This window comes from Octopus sinensis, unplaced genomic scaffold, assembly GCF_006345805.1.
Source record: "Octopus sinensis unplaced genomic scaffold, ASM634580v1 Contig19371, whole genome shotgun sequence".
Taxonomy (NCBI): Eukaryota; Metazoa; Mollusca; class Cephalopoda; order Octopoda; family Octopodidae; genus Octopus; species Octopus sinensis.
This window is the reverse complement of record NW_021836300.1, coordinates 19046-30000: the sequence shown is the minus strand read 5'-3', so window position 1 is coordinate 30000 and position 10955 is coordinate 19046. Positions and strand designations below refer to the sequence as shown.

Below are 10955 nucleotides of genomic sequence, written 5' to 3'. Positions count from 1 at the left end.
ACGATTATAGGCATAAGAGAATATATTCCATCAATTTACCTGGTGTTAACACCTGGAAGTCATAGTTAAGCAAGATAACTCACATCAAGTCCTATTGCAGGAGTGTTATACATCAGTGTTTTGTCATTTTTGTGACTTTCAATACCTCATTCATATATTGAATATATATATATATATATATATATAATGTACTGTCCCGTGATGTATAACTGTATATTTGTATACATTTCTACTACACACATGCATATAGATCGTTAGCCACTACACACATTTTTTTCTCTCCTTGTTTCTCTCCTTGTTTTTTCTGTGTCCCTTTCTGTAGAAGAGCATAGGCTCGAAACGTAAAAGACTTTTTCTATTCCTGAGCGTTATACTAATACATCTGTTTGTTTTGTACACCACCTGTCTTCGTCTTTTGTTTTTTTTCGTAAACTCTCCCTATATATATATATATATATATATATATATAAATACAATAAGCGTTGTGCACAACGCTTTCCTATTTGGAAGCCTCTTCTTGTATTTCTATATGAATAATATATAGTCTAATGACTAATTCGTTTTTTGTGCTAGGCCACTGGTAATAATAATTTATTATTACCTTATGTATTATGTCTATATATATATATATATATTATTAGGGAGTAAATCCAAACTTACAGGGGAAAATTAGATTTAGGATTAAATCTAATTTTACAGTATAAATATATATATAAATTAGAGATAAAACCACTATTAGGCAAATCAAAGTGAAAAACATAAATCAATACATAGAAATAAATTAATTAATATAATATACAAAATATATAAAATATAAAATTCAAAATTTAAATTATTTAAATTTAAAGTTAAAATTTAAAAAGAATTTTTAATTAATTAATTTATTTCTATGTTTTGGTTTATGTTTTTCACTGTTTGATTTGCCTAATTGTGGTTTTATCTCTAATTTATATATATATATATATATATATATATATATATATACTTTCATATACATGTGTGTGTGTGTTTGTTTGTTTATCTTTTACATGTTTCAGTCAGTACTATACATGTGGTGTGTGCATGTAGATGTTTGTGTTGTCTAAAGTTGACCTACGGCTGAAAGGCTTTCCAGCCATGTCCAACCATGTCCAACCAGTTTTGTGGGTCTTTTTCCTTTTCAGTTGCAGGATATCAAGGACCACATTGTCTGTGTGTCCTCTGAGGTTTTTTTTTTTTCTTTTCAATGTGGTAGGTATCATTTGGTGCCGTTTGGCTGCTGTTTCTAATAGGTCAAATGACAAGTGTGCGTATGCATGTACATGTGTGTTTTTGAGCAGTGTGTATGTATTATTAGTCATCCATGGATGAAATTATAACATACTAGCAGTATCGCCCGGCGTTGCTCAGGTTTGTAAGGGAAATAACTATAAAGCATTTTTAGAGAGTTATAGCCAAAAAATAGCAAAAAAATGGGAAAAAATGATGGTAAATTTTTTTCGAGAGTTAAAAAAGGTGGAGTTGCGTCCCCTAGACAGTTTGTGTTTCTGATTCTCGACCCCATGTCGAATTTATCGATTTTTTTCAGAACTGGGGGAACTTTTCAAAATTTTCGCTGCGTTAGTTTTGAATTATGACATTGGGCTATGTGTGTGTCAAGTTTCATCAGAATCGGTTGAAAGCCGTAGTCAGGGTGAGGGTACAAGCAAACAGACACACAGAAATACGCACAGACAAACTGCCGTTTATATAGAGAGAGATTTATGTCATAATCTTTTATGCGCAAAACGGTATCAGATGGCGCACATCCTTGCTAAATGGTTTTTATTTCGGACATTTCATCATCATCATCATCATCATCGTTTAGCATCCGCTTTCCATGCTGGCATGGGTTGGACGGTGCAACTGGGGTCTGGAAAGCCAGAAGGCTGCACCAGGCCCAGTCTGATCTGGCAATGTTTCTATGGCTGGATGCCCTTCCTAACGCCAACCACTCCGTGAGTATAGTGGGTGCTTTCCATGCTAGCATGGGTTGGACGGTGCAACTGGGGTCTGGGAAGCCAGAAGGCTGCACCAGGCCCAGTCTGATCTGGCAATGTTTCTATGGCTGGATGCCCTTCCTAACGCCAACCACTCCATGAGTGTAGTGGGTGCTTTTTACGTGCCACCGGCACAGGTGACAGACGAGGCTGGCAAACAGCCACGGTTGGATGGTGCTTTTTACGTGCCACCAGCACGGAGGCCAGGCGAGGCTGGCAATGGCCACGATCGGATGGTGCTTTTTACGTGCCACCAGCACAGAGGCCAGGCGAGGCTGGCAATGGCCACGATCGGATGGTGCTTTTAGCATGCCACGGTCGGATGGTTCTCTTATGTGCCACCGGCACTGGTGGGTTGTCTTCTCTATGGCTTGATAGCATCATCTACCATTGACTATGAGGAGGCACATGACCTAGTTGTTAGAGCAGTGGACTCGCAGTCGAGGGATTGCGGGTTCGAATCTCAGACCAGGCGATGTGTGGCATGGTCTTTACAGCTGGCTGTCCTTCCAAATGGCAACCACTTCACAGTGTGGACTAGATGCTTTTTAAATAATACTATTTTTCATAGAGTAATCTGAATGCTAAAGGGTTTGAATAGAAAATGGTTTCCATTATTTTCATCCAAACTCTGTGTGTGTGTGTGTGTGTGTGTGTGTGTGTAATATGTGTTTTAAGGTTTGTTTTTATTTCAAGTTATATGGGTAAACAATGTAACATTAAACTGCACAATAAGCATGTACTCTGTTAAAATGTACTCAATACATTTTACTAGAGTACAAATTTATTAAACTTCTACAAGGAAAAGATTGGCAGTTTGAAGGAGAACAAGCCGAAACTTCGAAGTTACTGTCACTATATGTGTGTGTGTGTGTGTTTTTATGTATGTATGTATGTGTGCGTATGTGCATGTATGAATGTATGTATGTATTTATGTGTGTGTGTGTGTGTGTATGTATGGATGAATGAATGTATTTGTGTGTGTGTGTATGTATGAATATATATGTATATGTATGTAATTATGTGTGCGTATATGTATGTTTGTATGGACGGATGTATGGATGTATAAATGAATGTGTGTGTGTGTGTGAGTATATATGAACATCTGTATGAATGCATGTGTGTTTATGCGAGAGAGAGAGAGAGAGAGAGAGAGTTTGTGTGTATCTCTATATGTGTATGTATGCGTGTGTGTGTGTGTTTTTATGTATGTATGTATGCATGTGTGCGTGTGTGCATGTATGAATGTATGTATGTGTGTGTGTATGTATGCATATATATGTATATGTATGTATTTATGTGTGTGTATATGTATGTTTGTATGGACGGATGTATGGATGTATAAATGAATGTGTGTGTGTGTGTGAGTATATATGAACATCTGTATGAATGCATGTGTGTTTATGCGAGAGAGAGAGAATTTGTGTGTGTATCTCTATATGTGTGTGTGTGTATGTATGGATGAATGAATGAATGTATGTGTGTGTATGTATGTATTTATGTGTGCGTATATGTATGTTTGTATGGACGGATGTATGGATGTATAAATGAATGTGTGTGTGTATATATGAACATGTGTGTGAATGCATGTGTGTTTATGTGAGAGAGATAGAGAGAGAGAGTTTGTGTGTGTTTCTCTATATGTGTGTGTGTGTGTGTGTGTGTGTGTGTGTTTGAAGAATCTTAACCTACAGCTGTTACCCCCTGTTTATGCAGATGTCTGCCTGTTGCCCAAGAAAAAGGGACACTGCTACGCCTACATCGAGCAGTATTTCCACAACACACTGAAGGGTAAATGTGAGATGTTCGTGTATGGGGGATGTGGTGGCAATGCCAACCGTTTCGCGACCTTCGAAGAATGTCGTCTCAGGTGTGGGTCATCGATCGAGTGGACCACCCCCTATATTCCATTCACCACTCCAGCAACTACAATGACAACAACGGAACTGCGTGTCGTTTCCAGTAAGTTCTCTACGCGTTCTTTTGGATTTTCTTATATGAGCAAGTGTGGCCCTACGGTTAAGAAGCTTGCTTCCCTACCGAATGGTTTCCAGTTCAGTCCCACTGCATGGCACCTTAGACGCATGTGTTCTTTACTGTAAGCCTCAGTCCAGGCAAATGTCTTGTCAGTGAATTAGGTTCACATAAACTGAACAAAGCTTGTGATGTGCATGTTTATATGTATGTGTGTGTGAGTATACATATATATATATATATGTGTGTGTGTGTGTGTATGTGTGTACACATATATACTTATATATATATATATATATATATACACACTTTTATATATATGTGTGTGTGTATGTGTATATATACTATATATATATATCTATATCTATATATAATATATACATATACATATATATACATACATACATATATATATATATTATATATATATATATATATATAGATATATATATATATATATATATATATATATATTATCTGTGAAAGTAATATGTGACAATTATTTGGTAGCCATGATAAAACTCCAAGTTTCGGATGCCAAGGTGGAAATCCATGCCACCATCTCTTCAGTTATCTGGCCATCGGTTAAAATTCTATGCAGATTTTCATAGCATTATTTCCGATGGCCAGATAACTGAAGAGATGGTGGCATGGATTTCCACCTTGGCATCCGAAACTCGGAGTTTTATCATGGCTACCAAATAATTGTCACATATTACTTTTACGGATAAATTCCTCTATTTACAATATATTGAAGTATCTTTCATTCTTTTGTTGTCTTACCATTTTTATCAATATATATACAGTAGTTGCCAAAAGTTTTTTTTTTGTAATTAAAATTGTTATATGCAATTCGATTCAAATATATACACGTAGAGATACACTTAACTAATGACCGACCCAATGGTTCAATATATATATATATAGTCTTTAATTGTTTTTCTCCACAGCTCGTTATTGCCACTTGAAAGAGGAGGTCGGGTCGTGCACAGACATTATGTATAAATGGTACTACAACATGGGTGAAGGTCGCTGCAAGAAGTTCCTCTACTCTGGCTGTGGCGGCAACAATAACCGTTACGAATCTAAAGAGGAGTGTGAGAAGATATGTCAGCCGAAAGGTATGTCACGATAAAAGTTGGTCAGCATATAATTGTTGCTGATGCAATTGTTGTTGTAGTTAGCCTTGTGTTGTTGGTTGCAAATATATGGGAAACTACCACCTGTGTCATCTCTTGTGAAAGGTAGGAGAGTCCAGTTTGCTGGACATTGTTGCAGAGCTGAAAAAGAGGTAATTTCTACTCTTCTCCTCTGGAAGCCATCTACTCGCAATACCAGAGAGCGCACACTCTTCGAGAGGCAGTTGGATGGAACCTACACTCGCCTCCTTATAAGAGCTCAAAATCTCTCGTGGAAGCGTCATCCAACCAAAGTACAAATATATGGGAAACTACCACCTGTGTCATCTCTTGTGAAAGGTAGGAGAGTCCAGTTTGCTGGACATTGTTGTAGAACTGAAAAAGAGGTAATTTCTACTCTTCTCCTCTGGAAGCCATCTACTCGCAATACCAGAGAGCGCACACTCTTCAAGAGACAGTTGTATAGAACCTACACTCGCCTCCTTATGAGAGCTCAAAATCTCATGAAGCATCATCCAACCAAATGCAAATATATGGGAAACTACCACCTGTGTCATCTCTTGTGAAGGTAGGAGAGTCCAGTTTGCTGGACATTGTTGTAGAGCTGACAACGAGGTAATTTCTACTCTTCTCCTCTGGAAGCCATCTACTCGCAATACCAGAGGTTGCACACTCTTCGAGAGGCAGTTGGAGGAACCTACACTCGCCTCCTTATGAGAGCTCAAAATCTCTCCTGGAAGCGTCATCCAACCAAGTACAAATATATGGGAAACTACCACCTGTGTCATCTCTTGTAAAAGGTAGGAGAGTCCAGTTTGCTGGACATTGTTGTTGAGTTGAAAAAGAGGCAATTTATACTCTTCTCCTCTGGAAGCCATCTACTCGCGATACCAGAGGGCACACACTCTTCGAGAGGCAGTTGGATGGAACCTACACTCGCCTCCTTATAAGAGCTCAAAATCTCTCGTGGAAGCGTCATCCAACCAAAGTACAAATATATAGGAAACTACCACCTGTGTCATCTCTTGTGAAAGGTAGGAGAGTCCAGTTTGCTGGACATTGTTGTAGAGCTGAAAACGAAGCAATTTCTACTCTTCTCCTCTGGAAGCCATCTACTTGCGATACCAGAGGGCACACACTCTCCTACCCTGATGTAATCTCCAGGGATACAGGCATCCAGCAACAGGACCTCCGTAATGCCATGATGGACCGTGAAGTCTGACGTAGCATGGTAAATTCCATTGTCTCGACCACGGTCGAACAATGATGATGATGTTGTTGGTTGTGTGATCGTACAGTGTGTTAGTAGTGACATTATGCATAGCAATGTTGTGTAACCCGGAACTTATATTTGAACTTGGAAGGTTGAGCCTCAAACTAGGCCCTTTGCAATACCCTTAAAACCTGGAACTTATATTTGAACTTGGAAGGTTGAGCCTCAAACTAGGCCCTTTGCAATACCCTTAAAACCTCGAACTTATATTTGAAATTGGAAGGTTGAGCCTCAAACTAGGCCCTTTGCAATACCCTTAAAACCTCGAACTTATATTTGAAATTGGAAGGTTGAGCCTCAAACTAGGCCCTTTGCAATACCCTTAAAACCTGGAACTTATATTTGAACTTGGAAGGTTGAGCCTCAAGTTCCAGGTTTTAAGGGTATTGCAAAGGGCCTAGTTTGAGGCTCAACCTTCTAATTTCAAATATAAGTTCGAGGTTTTAAGGGTATTGCAAAGGGCCTAGTTTGAGGCTCAACCTTCCAAGTTCAAGAAACTGATGCAAAAGATATAAATGTGCTATCTATCTTCCAATGCATCTCTTATTGTTGAAGAATTTTAAAATCATTCCATTCTCGTTGACACCATTCTGCTAATTCACTATTCCACTCTTCTACCATTCCACTCTTCCAGATATGTGTTCTCTACCGAAAGAAACAGGAATATGCTATTCCTACAGTGAGCAATATTACTTCAATATGGTCACAAGGCAGTGTGAGCAGTTCGTCTACGGCGGCTGTGGTGGAAATGCCAACCGCTTTGCCTCAATCTACAAATGTGAACAGCTGTGTTCTGCTTTCGTTGTGAAATCCATGACCACCACCCCTTACACTACCTGGACCCCTACGATGCCGAAAAGTGAGTATTCAGACAAGTATTCTTACACGTGTGTGTGTGTGCGTGTGTGTGTGTGTGTGTGCGTGTGTGTGTGTGTGTGAATGCATGTACATATACCTATTTCTTTATTACCCACAAGGGGCTAAACATAGAGGGGACAAACAATGACCGACTCACGTATTAATTCGTTACATCGACCCCAGTGCGTAACTGGTACTTATTTAATCGACCCCGAAAGGATGAAAGGCAAAGTCGACCCCGGCAGAATTTGAACTCAGAACGTAGCGGCAGACGAATACCTATTTCTTGTATTACCCACAAGGGGCTAAACATAGAGGGGACAAACAAGGACAGACTCACGTATTAATTCGATTACATCGACCCCAGTGCGTAACTGGTACTTATTTAATCGACCCCGAAAGGATGAAAGGCAAAGTCGACCTCAGCGGAATTTGAACTCAGAACGTAGCGGCAGACAAAATACTGCTAAGCACTTCGTCCGGCGTGCTAGCATTTCTGCCAGCTCGCCGCCCTACGCATGTACATATACCTGTGGGTTACTCAAGAGGTCATCGTTCGCTTGTTTACCTGATTGTCTGATGAGTTTCAGAGTTTTCTAAGGTACTGCACAATAAAACAATCGTATTATTAATGACTTGTATTATTAATTAATTTACCTGAAGGCGGTGAACTGGTAGAATCGTTAGCACACTGGGCAAAATGCTTCACGGTATTTCGTCTGCTGTTACGTTCTGAGTTCAAATTCCGCCGAGGTCGACTTTGCCTTTCATCCTTTCGGGGTCAATAAATAAGTACCACTTCATTTCCCCAAAATTTTTGGACACTTCATTTCACATAGAAAAAAAGCATCAAATAAGATGATATATATATATTCATATATATATATATATATATATATATATTATATATATACATATATACATATATATATATATATATATTATATATATGTATATAGATATGTATATATATATATATATGTATATGTATATATATATATATATATATATATATATATATATATATATATATATATATATATATACATATACATATACATTCATATATATATATATATATATATATATATATACATATACATATACATTCATATATATATATATATATATATATATATATATACACACACACTCGTGTATATAAATATATACAAACTAGCATTTGTCTTTTTTTATAAGCATCAAAATATGTATTGTATAATACAAATAAGATGATAATATTTTGAACTCAGAATTGCTGTTAAGACAGCAGAAATACTAGGTGAATCACCTTTAGAAAGTGGAAAAATTTCTCAACAAACAGCAGTTTAGCTTAATGGTAAAGCACTCAGTTTGAGTCTTGAGGGATGTGGGTTCAAGTCCCAGAGAGTGACAAGGCCGGCCCTTTGAAATACAGGTACAACAGAAACAGGAAGTAAGAGTGAGAGAAAGTTGTGGTGAAAGAGTTCAGCAGGGATCACCACCATCCCCTGCCGGAGCCTCGTGGAGCTTTAGGTGTTTTCGCTCAATAAACACTCACAACACCCGGTCTGGGAATTGAAACCGCGATCCTATGACCGCGAGTCCGCTGCCCTAACCACTGGGCCATTGCGCCTCCGTAGAGTATGTCCTTGGGGATTCTGCCATCTTTCATACGGCTTCATCGTAATTCTGCATTTGAAAAAATATGTTATTCATATCATGCCAGCGCCGCCTCCACTGGCTTCTGTGCCGGTGGCACGTAAAATACACCAATCTGACCGTACGACAGGCACCCATGCCAACCCCCTTGCTTGCGAAGACATGTTGGGGCAAGCGAAATCGGAATCGAAATCGAAATCGAATTGAACCAGCCAGGATCCCTGGTCTGGTGGTACGTAAAAAGCACTATCCGACTCGTGGCCGATGCCAGCTCCGCCTCGTCTGGCTTCCGTGCCGGTGGCACATAAAATACACCAATCCGACCGTGGCCGTTGCCAGCCTCGCCTGGCACCTGTGCAGGTGCACGTAAAAAGCACCCACTACACTCACGGAGTGGTTGGCATTAGGAAGGGCATCCAGCTGTATAAACACTGCCAGATTAGACTGGAGCCTGGTGCAGCCTTCTGGCTTCCCAGATCCCCGGTCGAACCGTCCAACCCATGCTAGCATGGAGAACGGACGTTAAACGATGATGATGATGATGATGATGATGATGATATCGTTACATATATATTCCATTGTCTTCCGGTCTTTCTCCCCTTATACACCCCTCATCATTTCCCCTTTTCTCCATAGACGTCTGCCAGTTGCCAAAGGAGCCAGGAAACTGCTACAGCTACAGCGAACAGTACTTCTTCAACAATAAGTTGGGCCGATGTGAAAGATTTGTGTATGGCGGATGTGGAGGCAATGCGAACCGCTTCACCACTTTCTTGGAATGTCGCAACAAGTGTGAGCCTAAAACGACACCCCCAATCTTCACTTTCATAACTTCAAGAACACCAAAACCAGTTCCCACAGTTAACCAGACAAAACCAACGCCAAAACCAGGTCAGTGAGAAAGAATATTTCTCTTTTCTTTATTCAATAATTCGGTCCTAAGTGATTCATTATATTTCATTCTGCTTTTATTCTACAATTTTATTATTAGTTAGTTAGTTAGTTAATTATTTGGCTCAAAAATCAAAAAAGTAAGGCCATGTAGGGGGACATGGAGTTATGTACAGGGTGGTGTTCATGTAAAGAGTTCAGGCCACTTGTAGTCAAGGGAGACTTTGAACCGAGCGGTCGTCGGCATCTTCACTATCCCGTCCGGCAGCTTATTCCACGGAACCGCAACCCGGACGGAGAAAGACCCTCTCCTTCGATTGAGATGAAGTCGTCGCAGATAGAGCTTTTCGGAATGACCCCGCAGCCGACGCTCTGGAGCAGGAGTGAAGAACAGCTCCTTCGAGAGGTTACACTTTCCACTTATGATGTTGTGAGCAAGAATGAGATCACCACGGCGGCAGCGTTGTTCTAGAGAATAAAGGTCGAGCGTCTTCAGCCTTTCTTCATAAGACAAATTTTTGAAACCAAGAACCATGTGGGTAGCCAGCTTCTGGACTCTTTCGAGATGCTGTATGTCTTTGAGGAGATAAGAAGAGGCTTGAATTATATTTTATTCTGCTTTTATTCTTCTATTTTATTATTAAACTAGCAGTATCGCCTGGCGTTGCTCGGGTTTGTAAGGGAAATAACTATATAAGCATTTTTAGAGAGTTACTTCCCTTATATAACCCGAGCAAAAATCATTCAAAATGCAGAAAAATGATGGTAAATTTTTTTTAAATCGTAGACTCATCGTAGACGCGCACTAAGGGCTCAATATGAATGACGACTATAAGATACTCGCTTTTGGTTAAACTGCACCACAAAATGTGGGAGTAGTTAGGAATCTAAATCGGAGGAGACAGAGTCTCACACACACAACTTGAATTTTATATATAAAGATATAACTTTTCTATACTGCTCCATAGATGGTTATATATGTTTTAGCAGGGGATAAGGATCTTTACCTTTTGACCTACAGATTTAAAACATAATTTTTTGTAACTAAACACTTTCAAATTTCGGACGATGGTAGAATGTGTCATATAAAACATGTTTTACTCTTAGCATTTTTGAGAAAAAATTATATTTACGAAGGAATTTCACATTAATGTAGGCCTA

General features: G+C 39.2%; 1 protein-coding gene across 1 annotated transcript in view; it reads left to right on the top strand.

Moving 5' to 3' along the window:
- LOC115232125 (papilin) overlaps positions 1-10955 on the top strand; it is a gene marked incomplete at its 3' end in the record, with an annotated part of 62266 nt that overhangs the window by 33498 nt on the left and 17813 nt on the right. Inside the window, exons 7-10 of the mRNA XM_036500259.1 lie at positions 3735-3980; positions 4943-5113; positions 7039-7263; positions 9540-9794. Of these exons, the coding sequence (XP_036356152.1) occupies positions 3735-3980; positions 4943-5113; positions 7039-7263; positions 9540-9794 (897 nt within the window). The remainder of the gene's footprint in view (positions 1-3734; positions 3981-4942; positions 5114-7038; positions 7264-9539; positions 9795-10955) is intronic.